At 37.0% G+C, this 17,291-nt stretch overlaps 1 protein-coding gene across 1 annotated transcript in view; it reads right to left on the bottom strand.

Annotated features, from left to right (window-relative positions):
- Positions 1-2,442: 2,442 nt before the first annotated feature.
- grk3 (G protein-coupled receptor kinase 3) overlaps positions 2,443-17,291 on the bottom strand; it is a 302,636-nt gene continuing 287,787 nt past the window's right edge. Inside the window, exon 21 of the mRNA XM_072588022.1 lies at positions 2,443-16,938. Coding sequence (XP_072444123.1) covers positions 16,777-16,938 — 162 coding nt within the window. The 3' untranslated portion in view covers positions 2,443-16,776. The remainder of the gene's footprint in view (positions 16,939-17,291) is intronic.

Here is a 17,291-nt window from a genome sequence, read left to right as displayed (position 1 = left end):
CCTGTCCCTCTGCCCTTCACTTGCATCTTCCCTCCCCCTTGCTCTCAGTAAGGTCCCAGACTCTGCCTCTTCAATTCCCCTTCAGCAGTGTATACAAGAATGATGGCATCATCACATGCAAACAGACCCTTCTAGGTGATGTCATATTGTATTTTGGGTAATCTTTACAAAATTGCCCCAATATGTCCTGTCCACAAAAAGCAAGACAAATCCAATCTGACAAAATACCTCCCTATTATTCTTCTATCAACATCAGGAGAATGTGAAGACTGCAGCTGCTGGAGATCAGATTCGAGAACGTGGTGCTGCAAAAACACAGTAGGTCAGACAGCATCCGAGGAGCAGGAGAATCTACATTTTGGGGATAAGCATTATCAAGTAGTATTTACATAGCAATCATCTGCTCACTGACACGCTGTTTGGGTTATACCAGGTAGTCTCAGTCCTAGAACTCAAAAACCAAAAACGTAATATATAGATAAAGGAAAAATAGCTGCCCTTGACATCAAAACAGTATTTACTTGGTTATATTGGAGCCCTAGGAACCTCATCAGTCAGGCAGAAGATACAAAAGCTTTAGCACACGTACCAACAGGTTCAAGAATAGCTTCTTCCCTGCTGTTATTAGACTGCTGAACAGACCTCTCTAATTTCAAATTTATTGTTGACCTTACTTCTGTGCACCTCCTGTGTAATCGTAACCTTGTATGCCTCACTCTGTCTAAATACCAATAATCTGTATGTCCTTGTTTGCTATAATCTGCCTGCACTGCTTGTAAAACAAAACTTTTCAATGTACTTAGGTACGTATGACTATAATAAATCAAATCAAATTAAGTTAATAGGAATCAGGGAGAAAACTCTCCATACCGAGCATAAAGGAAAATGATTGTGGTTGTTGGAAGCCAATCACCTCAGTTCAGGACATTGTTGCAGGAGTTCCTCTGGGTAGTATCCTAGGCCCAACCACCTTTTGATCAATTATCTCTCCTGCATCATAACATTAGAATGGGAATGTTCACTGATGGTTGAACAGTATTCAGTACCTTTATTGTAGCCTGCATTAAGCATGACCTGGAAAACATTCAGGCTTGAGCTGATAAATGGCCAATAACATGTCACAAAATTGCCAGGCAATGATGGTCTCTAGCAATAGAAAATCTAACTGCCTTGACTTTCAATGGCATTACCATTGTTAAACCCTCCACCATAGACATATTGAGGGATACCTTTGATCAGAGTCTCAACTAGACCAGTTCAATAAATGCTATGATCACAAAGAGACTGAGAAGTCTGAGATGAGAGGTTGACCTGCTGACTCTACAAAGTCTGTCTACCATTGGCAAGATACAAGTTTGGAATGTGGCGGAATTCTCTCTACCTGCCTGAATGAATACAGCTTTAAAAATACTTAAGGAGCTCAACACCATTCATGAAAGCAGCCCATTTGATTAGCACCCCAACCACATCCTTTAATATTCACTGTTTCGACTGTCAACGCTGAGTGACAGTAGCATGCATTACCTACAAAATACACTACAGCCACTCACCAATCCTCTTTCTACTTAATTCAAATTCTACAATGTATAAGGACAAGGCCAGAAGGTGTACTAGGAATACCATCACCTTTTTGTTCCCTCCAAGTCACTAGCTAGGTCAAAATCCTGGAAGCTCCTCCCTAACAACATTGTGAATGCATCCATAGGACATGGGTGTAAACAGTTGAAGGCAGCAGGTCACAATCACATTCTCAAAGACGTTTGTGGATAAGCAGCAAATGCTGGCATTACCAAAGACATACTCATCCTATGAAAGAATAATATAAATTTACTCTTATCAATAAGTTTTATCTTCTCTCATCTACACTTCTGGCAAAAATAGGATTACTGGTTTTGTCCTATTCAATTCCCACTTTAATCTCGAGTGGAAGGCCCACTGAACTACCTGGCAGCAGGGTGGGGATGTCCAGACACTATGTAAGAAGAAGCAGGACAAACAAACCTGCATGGATTGCTAGTTATTATTCTAGATGTTGGGGTAGGTGAGGGCCCTCATTCAAGGACACTCAGTGACTAATTGGGGAATCTAGTATTCAGAATTAGGGATGGTGGGAGGTGGCGCAAACCAAAACTCACGATCCTGCCTTTACTGTTGACAGCCCTAAATCCTCTTCCCTGGCAACCTCTATTTGTGAAGCCTTTCTTGCCTTTACTTACGTTTTGTCTGGTTTGTTCAGTGATGCTGGGCCTCCTGTTGGTGCCATTGAAGAAGCTTTGATTTCTATATTTCTGTGGGATCTGGATGGTGAACCTTTAAGTATGAAGGAATAATGTACCATATAATTAACAAACCATCCTTTATCAAGACAGAAAATTTGAAAAAGCCTACCATGTACTCTTTGAGTCTCTGAAAGCAGAAAACAGCACGCTATAAGACCACATGTTCAGGCTAAATCTAATGATCAAATTTATTTACACCATATTTAATTACACAGAAACAAGAGATTATACAGCCAATAAATTTGCAATACAAAGCTTCATTTACATACTACTTTAAACTTCCTGTATCCAAAATAATAATTCTAAATCAGATTCCTTTATAGAATTATTTTAATGAGTCTTTAAGTATCATAATGTGGGTACATCTCTGCCTTCTAGAGTTTATTCTCAATCTTGTGAAGCAGAAACAACAGATGAATTTGAAGTTGCAAAATTAAGAAAGCCAGGCACACAAGTGCTTTGCTTAAGTGGGTTTTGCCATCTGGGAAGAAAGCAATTCTTTCATACTTGGTATGCTCTTGTGAAGAATTCCCTTTTTCTCAACAACCTGATTTTACAATTAACTCTTTCCATCATTTCAATGTATGGAATGTGGACAGCAGCCCTTTTGCTAATTTCATTTACTAGATCAGGACCAAAAGAAAATACATTGAAATTGTTGCCGGTCATGAAATCCTTAAGTAATTGTAGCAGTCTTGAGAATGCTTTTGCACTGTTGTGGTGAAAATCTAGCACACATTACAATTTGAATAGCTTGAGGTGCTAGCCAAAGAAATTTGATTGCAGTTAGATTCTGGTTATAAACAGATCAACAAGTGAAGGGGGTGCCACTTCACCTTGAAATTAATAGTAATTGCTATAGATTTTGACACACTTCTTTTGTGAAAATTTAAAAAAATTCTTCTCAAAATGCATCCAAGAGTTTTGTTTTAAGATCACATTTTTTGGCATATCTAAAACTCACAAGGAAAATATATAATTGCATTTTTATGATTTAAGGTAAGACTCGAGTTTGTGTCTGTCTTTTTGTTTTACAGAAGGAACTGTTCTTCTAGGTTCAAAATTGTATCAAATTGAACAGTATATCACTCCCTGGCATGAGAATGGAATAGAAAACACATAAGCAACTGTTCTATGTTAGGATATACAACAAAAATATATGAAACCAGTGCATGATCAATTAGATTTTTATTTCTGAGTCTCTGCCCTCAGAGAACATGTCTCCCTTTACCAGAATTTGGCAGAATTGATGAACAGAAATATATTACATAACTTGGCACTCATATCCTTCAATATAGCAAAAACATCCAAAGGCTCTTCACAAAGTGGCAGTTAGGTTGAATGAGAAAATGTTAAGGTAAGTGACTGAAATTATCATTTAAGGAGGAGATGTTACAGAAGGTTTGACATTAGGAGGGATGTGGTAAAGCAGATCAAGTTGCAAACAGAACTGCAGAACCTCAGGGCAAATTGTTTAAATGTCAGTTATCAGTCTTGGTAGAATGCCCAGTGGATCAATCAGAAAATTGCAAGGCGTGAGAAAGAGATAACATGAAACAAGACCAAGAAGGAATTTGTCACTAAGATCAGAATTTGAGAGCTATGAACTAGCACATACAGGGACTGACAAAGATAACCAAATATAATTTGTGGGAAAGACTGTTGCAAAGGAATTCTGGAAGAATTAATAATATATAGATTCAAACTTGGGAAGCAAACAAATGCAGACAGAACTTTATCATGAGGTAGATTATGTTATTTGAGTGAACAAAGTACATAGTTTTGTTGACAAAATGGATATTGAATTAAAACTTAACTTGGATGAACAAAGCAATGACTTTACACAATTGAATTCATCTTGCGGAATCAGTTTTGGGGATGTTGGTGGGATGGTGATAAAGTGCTTGATACATGGGTGAGTTTAAAACAGAGTAACAAAAGTCTGGACGTTAACTGGAGAAGGTTTGAAGAATCAAACATACCACCACCATAGCTGGAATTAAAACAAGCTTGAACTAGTAATTATTGTTTGCATCTGAAAATTAATTGCATATGCACTGCACATTATTGCCCCTTGTATCATATTATAACTTAAATAACGATTAGGTGTTGTGCAAAGGATGGGAACTTCAGATATTCTCAGAGAGAATACAAACAGCAAGGAAAGAATGTTAACTGAACTAGTAAAGAAAGGAATGGATCGTCTGATGATGCCAATGAGTTAGTGTATACAATGATTTGCAGACAGCCAAGGGAGATAGTCTGATCACTCCTATTAAAAATTATAGAGTAATTGAAGAGGAATAATTAATATTAGCTGCATTCATGCATAAAGTCTACTGTAGTTGTGGTTGGGTTGAAATGGAACTGAAAGTATTTAACAAGGATTGATAGGAAAAGCAAGCAGAGAGGTCGGTAATGACGATGGAAGCATTGGAGGTCATTAGAAAGTAAAGGGGTTGTGATGGCAGAAGGTGCAAGACAGGATATGAAGATGGGCTTTTTAATGAATACTGTAATTTATGACCAAAGGTTTGAAAGATGTTGCCAAAGGGAATCATTGATTTTATTAGCAAAACCTAGGCTTGAGATATAGCTAAATTAACAGGAATTTGACTGAGGAAGCATCTTGCGAGTTTCATTGCCAGCCGCGGTTCAGTTGGTAACATTCTCGCTGAATGACGGTGTAGGTTCATGTACCTCCAGAGAATTGAGGACAAAATCTAATCTGACACTTCAGAGCAGTAGTGAAGGAGTGCAATCTTCTAAGGCTCATTCTAGCTTTGATTGATGCAAGATATATCATGGCACTATTTTCAAAAGCAACTGGAGAATTCTTTCTTGCATCTTGGCAGATTATTTATGATGAACCAACATTGAAAAAACAAATTATCTGGTCATTATCAGATGCTGATCTTGGGAGCTTGCTGTGTGAAAATTGGGCGTGGTGCCCTATAACAATGACACACTTCAAAAGTACTTAAATGGATGTGAAACACCTGGATATCAAAATTTCAATGACACATTTGAAGAGCAGGTAGTTCTCCCGTTATCTGAGCCAACGTTTCTCTGTTCAAAACTGCCAGATTGAAAATTATCTGGACAGTGTACTTTTTGCGGTTAAATGGCATCTTGCTCCAAATATCTGATTTGCCTTTGTTGCAACAGTGACCATTACTGCGAAGAGATTTAGGAAGACCTAAAGTTTATCCAAGTTGTTATTTATGTTGTGACTTTTTATTACATACATTTATTCTGTATCAGATTCATACTGCAAAAGAATTATCACCACTTTAACACATTTATTTCTCAAGTCATCAAATCTCAAATGGATCCACAATGACCAGATATTGAGAATCACTCTTCACTACACAAAGATCAGAGGAAACTTTCTAATTTCTTTAATCTGGTTTGGATTCAAGTAGATACTGTTGTCAAACATTTGAGCAGCAGATGCTATTTTCTGACAAGCTCATTGCAGAATTCCCTCAACTTCTGATTTCAAATTGCTGTGAATAACAGGCTGATATAGAAAGTTTACTCAAATACAATTTGTTCCTGAAATCTTTGATGAAATAAATTAGACAACTGTAAAAAGAAGGATACTCCATAACTAGGACAGTCTAATGTCAGTGTTGTACTTCAGCATTTACTTTAAGATGGTATACATTCAAGAGATTGAATCAAACTTAAAAAGGATCCCAAAATTCCTGAAGAGGGAAAAATGCTTGTGGGTAGACAAATATTTGAGAGTAACATTGTTTTCTTGGGATTCTGCTTCTTAAATTCCAATGGTGGAGGTGTTTGTGAGCAAATTTTCTTTCAACCCTCCACACCAACATCCTACTGTCTTCCACAATGTTTACAATTTTGGAAATCTGGCTGGCTGGTTCAGACAGATGCTTCAGAAGTTCCCTTGTTGTCATAGAGTACTCATTGACACCCAACCCCAGGAAAAATGGCCTCCTAGGAATTTCAGGATCAGAAAGTTCACTCGCAGCAGTTGTAGCAGGTAAAGGTTGCAGTGAATGGATAATTTTCAACATATAACAATGATGCTCAGCTGAGTAATAGTGTAGGTGTATTACTATGAACACACGTTAAAGTGAAAGTAACACTGATGCAGGGATAGCACATGATTCAATAGGCCTTCTATGTTGAAATTTCTGTAATGTATATTTATTCTACGCGGTGACCTTTAATTCAGCCCATAACCTTTGCAGAAATATGTTGTTACATACATTTAATCTACGCCGTAACCTTTAATTCGGTCCCATAACCTTTGCTACAGCCAGCTTGTGTGTGTTTGGCTTTTACGGTGTCATTTAATTAGTAAATACTTTGTTATATTATGTACAGTTAGGAAAGGCGCATCTGATTAATGTGAGCTGTGAAATCATTTATTGAAGATCGGACCAATGTTGTTCGTAGATTAAATTACAGGTTGCTCCTCTCCAAACAAACATTTACCAGATACTGCTACTATTCTGCAGAGAAATATTTGTTAATCATTGTAAAATATTAAACAGATGCAGAAATTGTCCATTTTCATTTCTTCGAAAACTACTGATCTGCACAAAGCAACCTGTGATTTATGTCAGATAGAACAGATTGGAATTACAATATAAAACAGATGCACAGTTTTAGCCTCCTGCTATTGTGTGATTAACAGATTTATATCCTCCCACTCAGAGTGCTTGCTGTCCATTAGGAACAAACATGTGCAAATAACATTCACTGGTACTTGTTTCAAAAGCTTGTTTGTATCAAAGTCCATTTGGACTTTTAATTCGAAATAGAAATCATGATGTCACTTCTCAATCAGCATCTTAACTATGGGTACAAGAACTATCACACCAGCTGTAAAAATCAATTAATGTGGTTCACCTGAATTGAATTAAACACAAGCGATAACACAGATGGAAGAGTGCTAATGTGAAGCACAGTGAAGTGGGACTTTTAACTAGTTTCTGCTGAAAAATTCAAATGAATGACACGGTGGCATGATAGATTGTGCAATTCGTAAATCTCCCGGTCAAGGTCCTTGGATTGGCAAATTGTAAAATGGACTATTGTAGAGCGCTATGACTTTTAAAATTGCAAGGATTTAAAAACCGGCAGGGATGAGTAGAATTTTCTTTTTAATCTATAATTAAAAACGACCTGACAATAAATGTTGAGCATTTTTCAGTAACAAGTGAATTATAAATTTAACACCGATCCCAACACCATTCTGTTCAGGGAATAAGAGTCTGAGCATTTTTTTTAAACTTAAGGTTTTAAGGAGGGGGGGGGAATGACACCTTTCTGCTGTCCCATTCTGCCAATTACATAGGTCCACATTTAACGCGTAATCTGGCCATCATTCTAGACTATTACATTTCTCAGGTGGTGGCAAGATTCTTTTGATCTAATTTCAATTTCTATATAGTGGCTAACTTTTTAACATAATTTTCACCACTGTTAATTGTATAATTCTGCTCTATTTCTTTACACCAAATCACAAGTGCAATCCTACAACAGTCACTCGGCTCCAATAGTAATTAATTTGGTAAAGTGCTTTGAGACATTTCATTGTGATAAGGTGCTTTAGAAAGCCAAACATTATTAACACCGTCATTGTAAAACCACCTCAGCAGGGCAGATTTATGGCACTCTTGACAAGTAGGAAGAAGCAGCCACCATTATGATAAATGCCACATTTCACTTTGGAAGAAATTATATTTTTCTTCCATTTTTCTCTCCTCCTCTTCTGAAAAAGTTGATTCTTGCTGGGAAATGGTTTTATTAAGTGCTAACAGCCCACCAGTACCTTGCCCAAGTGGCCATTATTCAAGGGTGAGCCTACAGAGAAGTGGAATTACGATCAAACCCAATTCTATTCTCACATTATCCACACATGGCTACTTTTCAGAAGGTCAGTTAGGTTTGTGAATGTTGGCTGGTTTTCATTTTCAGAAACTCTCATCAGGTCATTCTACCAAGACAAGAAACTGAGCTATTATTCAGATGAGAAGCTAGGGAACATTACTCCTTACAAATGTGGCAGAAGTGTGGAATTCTCTCCTATAAAACTCAGTCAATGTTAGTTCAATTTAAATTTTTAAATCTGAAACAGACTGTTTTCTGCTAGTCCAGAGGAATGAATGGATGGAGTTAGGATTCAACTCAGTCATCATCTGACTGAATTGCACAACAGGGTGGGCAGGCTGAATGACCTGCTTCTGGTCATGGCTCAGTTTCATGCTGCTGCTATTAACTATTCCACCAGAGGAGGAGAGAATGCTCATTTACATTTTTGGGATCAATTTGTCCACCTGAGTACATAAAAATACCCGAAATCTTCAGACAGGGCAAAGAATCAGAGAAGCAATAATGTGACCACATGCACAGTAATGATTCAGACAAGAATTCAGTTTGGAATGTCAGAATGTCACAATGATGTCGAAAGAACAGATTCACAATAAATAACATAACATGTCTTTTTGGTCTCTCCCTCCTCCCCCCTCCATTCCAACTTTTACACTGAACATAGCATGGCAGCAAAAATATACAGCTGCATCCATGACACAGTACACTAGAATCCTTTTCGAAAGATACAGGTTGATGACTGAGCAATGGATAGGGAAAAAGAGGGAGGGAAGAGATCAGACATTCTGTATATAGGATGCTCCTTTTTTTAGAATATGTACATCAGTTTGATACAATACTAACAAGATTCAGTCAAAAAACAAAAGCTTAAAAAACATTTTTTTCTTTTTTTTAAAAATTCAAGCACTGTATAGAAGTTGAAGATGCAGCATATCTTTGTGGGGGCTAATGTGGGTTTCTACCATGTGCTTATTCTGACATGTGTCCATCTGAAACTGGCAATAGACATGCCTGACCCCAAATCATTCCAAGCCTGGTGCTCTGCACTTTTATTACCATGACTCATCAGAATAAACAAGAAAGAATTAGGGGATGGGCAAGTTTGAGGATATGAGCTCTACAATTTTTTACGGGATTTGTTTTACTCTTTAAAGGGAAGCACTGCTCCTTTCATTTGTTTGAAATTAAACAATTTCTTGCTTACTACCTAGCCACTTTCTGGAGTATGGAAACCCCACTTCTGGTCATATCCAAGATTTTCACGGGAAGTGTCAGAATATGCACATTCCCAAGTCCAAATTTCCTGTCTCCAGTGTGCTGCAGGTCAATTGTCATGGGCATGAATCTGAGCATGTTCCAATCTCCAGGATAAAGATTCAGAAAGTGCACAAATCATTTGAAACAGATTTGCCAAATACCATAACAATCACAGTCAAAACAACTTATCCACAATGACTGCAACAGCCGTCCCCAAAAATATCCCTCCTCCCAATCCACTCAGCTAACTGCAACCTGGTTTGTGAAACCCGGGGCACAGTAACAGGGTTAAAAAAACTTCTGTTAAACCACACTGGCCATCACTAAAAAAATGCTGCAACTTTCAATACATCCTTAAAAGCATTTCTTCAGCAGTATAAAGTACAGGAATTAACCCGATTCAGACAGCCTCATTAATGCAAAGCAGCTTCTTTCACATCCCTGAAAACTGGTGCAAAAAATATGATTTCAAAGTTTAAAAAAAACCCTACAGAGCAAATGAAATCAAATTATTCAATCTGTGCAGAGACTCAAAAAGGCACAAAGTTTACCACAAGCTGTTGCCATAAACCACTGCTTTATTGCTGTAACCCACCAGTATAAATTATACAATTAATACAACTAAATTAGGAATCAGCAGAAATCTGCTTAGCCAGCTAATGGTGCCTTGCTGCATAGCTGCAAATGCATGACACTGCTCAACAATATCCTCTAATTACTGAGAAAGGCCTTTCTGCCTGCATGAGGAGGAAGTGGCTTGGTCTGACTGATTTAGATGAGTGGAAAATATTGGGAGAGGGAAATATAAATGATTTTTTAAAAATGTAATGGTTTTGAAACCCATTTAAATCGATAGGAATCTTTATTTATAGGAGCAGATCAAAATGAATAAACACACTAAACAGTTGACAGTTAGCATCCATGTGTTGTATCTCTGAATGGTAATTATTTGAGACAAGTTTTTGTGAATTTTTTTGGAAGAGAATATCACTGATTGTAAAACAGGCACATTGTGAGAAAAATGCAAATTGAAGAAAAACATATTTCCTTACCCTTTAAAAAGAACCAGTCCTTGGTCTGTTACAATCAGCTTCTTTTAGACCAAAAAGCAACAGAGATGCCGAATAAATATCCTCATCCTTTGTTAATGTAATTTCATTCTATCACACTATCCCCTATGATGTAACTTGTACTTCTAAAATGTTACTTCAGGTTCCTTCCCATCACCCATTGGGCAGTCAATTGAAGAATGCTGTGTGGATGTTTGGAGAAATATTTCATCTTACAGTGCAGAAAGGATATTACTGAATCTAATACGTGGAAAAGTCAAACAAGTCATAACAATAGCATGTAGCTAAGTATGCTGTGGATTCAGTAGCTACATTAGACCCACAGAAGATTTGGTTTAATCGCAAACACTTCATTTATTCTGTTTCATATACTGTAGAATGTTTCATACACCAGTAAACAGTAATGAGTCAAGTTTGGACACATTAGAAACTTGAGTGATTGTCCAGAAGTGTCACCCTCAAAATACAGGAATCTGAAAGAAATGCAGAATGACTCATGGGGACAAAAGTATGAAAGTAAATCAAACGTTTAAAAAAATGCAAGTTTCAAAATTTTTGTACACCAATAAATAATTCCTAATTTTCTCCAAATTTTTAAAAGTTGGATCATATTCACAGATCAAAATGTCATGGCCTATTTTACAGACAATGACAAAACTGAGGTCATTCCAACAGTTTCTGTTCTTCTGTTCACATTGTCAGAATTTATAATATTTTTCCTTAATATCTTTCATATGGATCATGGTTTTCACTTTAAAAATTTTGAGTTCTAGGCAATTCATTCAAAATGACAATTTAAACTCATGCATATCCAGCTGTAGTATGTGAACTCAGCTGAAGGATTTTAACATTAGACTTCTCAAAAATGAAAATTAATTCAATTTAACTGTGTGAAGTTAGATTACATCTGTCTAATCATTCTCTGCAAAAACAAAATATTATAAAAACTACAAATGAGGTTCTTGGCAGCACTCTTAGTTTGTACAGACTGAGAATACTATAAAAAATTCTTGGCTGTGAGTGCATACAATAGTAATAATAATTGTAACTGAGAATATTTACGTCTTCAACAACAATAAGGTTGGAACTCTTTCAACACACTCCTATTGAAAGCTTCATTAAAAATCACACAACACCAGGTTATAGTCCAACAGGTTTAATTGGAAGCACTAGCTTCTAATTAAACCTGTTGGACTACAACCTGGTGTTGTGTGATTAACTTTGTACACTCCAGTCCAACACCAGCATCTCTAAATTGTAAGCTTAGTCTGACTGCATTGAAAGAACCCCAAATTAGGAAGAAAACCTGATACACCAGTTTGACTGAATGTTGAACATCCCAATGAAGTCTGTTCGTTTTCGAGTCAAAGCCAACACCAACAAGGTCAACAACATTGCTGTGACAGGGATAGGCACTCCTAACACTAGGAATTCATGTCCTAATTAGCTATGCATTAGTCAGGTAGCTCAATGGCAGCCAGTACACCATGTGAAACTACGATGTGGCTGGGACTCCAATCAAGGATTTGTGGGTTGAGGATAACCTGACTTTCTTTCTGGAGATTGGAAGAAATAGCATCGCCTGGACTGGCAACAGAGCTCCGACCTTCTGGCCTCTGAGTCAAAAGGACAACAATGAAGTGCCCCAATCACCTGGGTGCCTGCCATTTACATTTTATTGAAAGGATCTCCCATGATCATGCCGATTGCTGGTCCAGGATTTCTTTAAGGTTACGATGCAAACATTAGGGCTGTTAATTGAGGGTTAAGATCGGATGATTATTACATTGTCCTTTACTAAACCTGCTGACCCCCTCTATGTGATGTATCAACTGAAAGACAAAACTCAATGTTGTCTAGCTGGTAAATAAATGGGAATTATTGCACCATTTCATGTTAACAGTATCATTGCAACGAATATGTCCTCATGGTCACTGGATGTACATTTTAATAATCTGCAATTTATAGAAAACTGCAAATGATCACAATTTTATAAATATTACAAACCTCCCTTACCTATTTCATGTTTATGGTATGTCTTTACATATGGAGAACAAACACTACCATATGCAATTTCCACCATAAAATACCACATTGTGTCATAAGTAAGCAAGAAATGCTTAACATTATTTCTGGTCATGCACCTTTAAGAAGATGGAGAAGCCAGTAACTGAAGTCATTAGTAACTCCTACATCCTGTGTAACTGTATAGTAACATTTCAGCTAGGTTTATCTGTATTATGGTTTGTGATAAATGTGTTACAATTTAGTATTAACATCTGAAAGACATGTTAACAAAGTATAACAATACTACTAAACACTTGTTTTCAGAGTTTAGATCAGCCTTTTGTCAAAGAAACAAAGCCTAAGAAAATGTTTACTTATCAATAGTCTCTACTGCATATGTAAAACATAACAATTAAAATCTTAAACTCTTACCAAATTAAATTTAGTTTAGTGAGTTTTCCCTTTCATAGTGGCTTATGAAACATTATGTTCATTATTAAAAATATGGTGGAAAGGGGGACAATTCCTAGATCTAGCAGAAATATAACAATGCTTTTCACCAACCAAAGGTGCACAAAGTTGGCATCCATTTGGGGTCCATTGTTTTTATTAATAATGCATATGGTGTAATAAATATTACAAATAGTGGCATCTTATTCACAAATTCTAATGTTCTTATGTAGCTTCTCGGTTTTATATTCTCACAATAATACTGACAAAATGTGCATTGTTTAAGAATATTTACTTAATATAGACATCAAAGACACTGTAACACTCACCAGTAGAATGGGCACCTTTCATTGTTATGGAGTTCATATGAAGTACACATCACTGCTCCAAGTAATGCATTATATAATGTGCATTAAACCTCTTTCACAAATTCAAACACCAAAAATTCTCAATTATGGTTGAATCCAAAGCTGATTCAAAGAAGATACTCCTGAATTCATAAGATCATTTGCTTCAAATGAGCAATTTGCCTCTGCCATGATATAAAAGAGCATTGGCAACTGGCATTCAGTTTTTTTGTATGGAGGACCTGCTAATTAGATTATGTCATCAGAATATTAGTCCTTTCTATGCTGCTTGTGTTTTTCCAAGTTTAGGTATTTTTATAACAATTTCAGCCATAGTACATTATTAAACCACCATGGGTCATGGCACTTAACTTGTGTTGAACCTTTCAGAAATAAAGTTGGTCAGTGCATGATACGTAACACTAACTGATATAACATGCATTTTTAGGGCACTATTGGAGGAATCATTCTTAGTATTGTTTGACAAAAGATGAGACAGATTTTGTCATTTTTCAAAGCACTGCCTAGGTACAACATGGAAAGGGAAATTGAACAGTGAGGATGGCACACCCCCATACAGGCACATGGAAGGAACTCCAAGGTTCTGCTCAGGACTTATACTCTTCCCTGTCCAATTTTCCCTTTTGCTCTCTGATGAGATGGAATAGGCAAAAATCTACTGAGCTTTAAAGAATTGAGGTTACTATGCTGATGGATTCATGCTAATTTCAGTAGAATTTTCTCTGATAAAAATTAATTTTTGATCAGGAAATGAACTGCAAAAAACAAAGTGCAATATCAGAGCTAACTCCTGCAACAATGCAGAATTAGTGAGTTCTTGTTACAGATTTGGGCACTTATTGGTTAGATCAGTTGACCTTATAATTTTGCATGTGCATGCTGCACTTTAGGCACTATTTCTTTTCAGAGGTGGCCTGTACAGACTAACTGTCTCATTTAAGAACATACAAGCTGTACTAATACTTCCTGAGTCTGAAATCTGACAATATTGCATCAACTCAACGTACACTAATGTATAAACTGAGAGAAGGAAAACAATCTTGTCAATGGAATTTCCACCAGTGTTGCCCGAGCACTAGGTGGTGCTACAAAATAGTATAGATACAATTGTATCCAATTTCATTTTTTTGAGGAGCAGGTGGTGAAAGTGGAAAGGAAAGAAACAGATAAAATGGTGGGTTTTTTGGGATAAGCAAGAAATAAAAATTGGTTTTCTTATCGTATTATAAATATCAATGTTAACTAATTGAACTTACACCCTTAGGATCAGCAGTGTTGTCTCCCCACACTCTTGATAAAGTCAGGTTATATATTTATTACTGATTCAAAAGTAAGCTAGCAACATTATCCCACTTGGCAACAGAAATTATTATGACATCATCCTGTATGAAAAGCAATTGGAACTGACCACAGACTAGCCTTGTTCCATCACTTAATCTCAATTTCTGTTAAAGCAGTAGTCTATGGCAATGGTTGTGGCAAATTTTGAGCCCAATTGTCTCCTTGCTTAATATTATATTTCAATACGCATTAAATGCAGTAGTTCTAAACAAAAATATAACCTGAAAAAACTATACACATCACCGTTATTTTTACAGTTGAAATATGAGGTCTAAACATTTTAGTGGTACTGTAGCTGAAACAAAATGCAACAAAGAAAACCAAATGAATTTCAGCGTTGATGTTGCTCCCTAAATTCGGATTAATAGCTGACCCTTGTTGCGACTGACCAGTTATTAAGATGTAACAATGCATTGTCACTGTGTTCATAGAAGACATGTTCAATAAAGCAACTCATGCTATGCAATCACCATTTAAAGATATTCTCATGTTGTTACCATAGATTCTTGGTATATTAGTTCTTAAACATTATGTACACTTGCACAGTAATATCAATGATAAATATTTTACTTTTCTCTCAGATTGGTTTTAAAATCTTCCTTAATCTGTAAAGTCCATTGGCACTTTGCACTTCATGGTGGGAAGGGGACAAAGACTTTATAAAACAAATCATATGCTGCGTAGATCAGAAGTGTAGAATGTAGGGATTCCTAAATTTTTTCATCTCACTGGAGTAAAGGTGTAGGTTGCAGCACACATTAATGTCCCGTCAATGCAATGATTTCAAAATCCTTCAAACTGTGACAAGTAACCTAACAATGGAATGGCTTCCAGTAATCCTTGATCAGTATCTGTGAACATAGATATCAGGACCAGCTAGGTCTGTCGATCAGCATCTAAATATGTACAATAACTGAAAATTCTCCAGCAGTAGCAGAATAGTCCACGCTGAAACCAGGTATTACAGAAGCACGACGGGTCATGATCAGTAACTATAGTTAGATATCCAGTAACCATAGACACTTGGCAAAACACAGAGAACCTTGTCATTCGTTATCCATGGAAACTTGACAATGATGTGTGACTGTGTTGTCATCTAGCAACCACTGAAACCCAATCAACAAAACAGGCCACAAAGCAACATTCGAGTAGCCAAGAAAACTTAGTGACAGCTGAGAGCTAGCAGATATTAACAAGTTGACAATCTGGCAAACCAGAATGGCAGCAATCATTCTCTTGTCATCAAAGAAACATTGCAAATAAAAGGGATTTGGGAGGGATGGTGGGGGTGGTGGTGAAGGGGGAGATCAAGCACCAACACATAGTTGTTTATCACTGTCTGTATAACCTTGGGAATAAAATAATCCATCATCCAACTGATGTTTGCAATCACCCAATGTTGGGTACATACAGAAAGCAGCAGCTGGTAAACACATGATACGTAGCAAGGTAGCGAGTCCGAAATAGCAAAAGAAACTCAAGTCAGATGACGATGATACTTATTGGCACATGGTGCTATTCATGACAAGTATGTCACAAAACAGCATTTTGAGAGCAGAGTAACCATGGCGACAGATGCACCACCGATGATGGGTCAATGTTCAATGTGATATGTTGCAGTTCAGAAGCAAAAGAAATCTGAGTGAATCAGTGGCTAAAAACACAGGTCCTGTCAGCCACTTGCTTTGTATGTCAATGTTCCTCCAACTCTCTGATATGAAGCAAAAAACACCACCAGGGCGCAATGACACATGACAAAATAAATTCTCCAATATTATTTGGCAACATCCTCTAGTCCATTCTTGGGGAGTTGGCTCATGAACCCCAGTGGTTACTGTGGTTTCAGTTAACAGATGCTACACTCGTTCATCAATACTTCCAATAGAAAATACACAGCCAAACTGTTCCAAAAAGTCTCACATTCATATCTACATACATGTATGCATATATATAGTATATATACACATATGATATATATATATTTCTATATATATATATACCTTATTTTATGGGATCATAATTAATTAATAACAACACGCTGGACCACGTACGAGGTGATATAGAAGTAGTTTGCACAAAACCATCCTCAGGTCTCTTGCTTCTGTTCCCCGACTCACGCAAAAATGCTCTCCCTTAAAGTCCATTGCTGTTCCTGTGGCTGAGAGGGGGTTTGGTCAGCTCTACCACTGCTGAACGTGACTTATTCAACATCTTAGGGGCTCTTCGGAGGACTCTTTGGGCCTCATTGAAGGCTTCCGTTAATTCTTTCTTCCACTGGATGAATTCAGGATCACTCTGGTTGGAAAAGAAAATGCAAAGAAATTAGTCAGAGACACTGTTTCTATTTGGATTTCCCAATTTTCTCTGAAAGTCATAATTAGTGCTAGGTACAGGCTTTTCCTTTCTATCAGCAGGAGAATTCTGGTACCTTCGCCATTGTTGTTTGGGACTCATTGTCACATTTAATTTGGGGCCTTTACAGGTAGTATAGACAGTAAGATATGCAGTAAGATTGCCTCTTATCCTCATATGGCAGAACCCAAGATTGAGAAGTGATAAAATAGACTCATTTTTCACTTGTGCAGCATCAAGTAAACGTTCTGCTAATGAAAAAAGGAGCCGTGCCTGAATTTCACTCGCTTCAGAAG

Source organism: Chiloscyllium punctatum, chromosome 17, assembly GCF_047496795.1.
Source record: "Chiloscyllium punctatum isolate Juve2018m chromosome 17, sChiPun1.3, whole genome shotgun sequence".
Lineage (NCBI taxonomy): Eukaryota > Metazoa > Chordata > Chondrichthyes > Orectolobiformes > Hemiscylliidae > Chiloscyllium > Chiloscyllium punctatum.
This window is presented reverse-complemented; position numbering and strand designations above follow the sequence as displayed.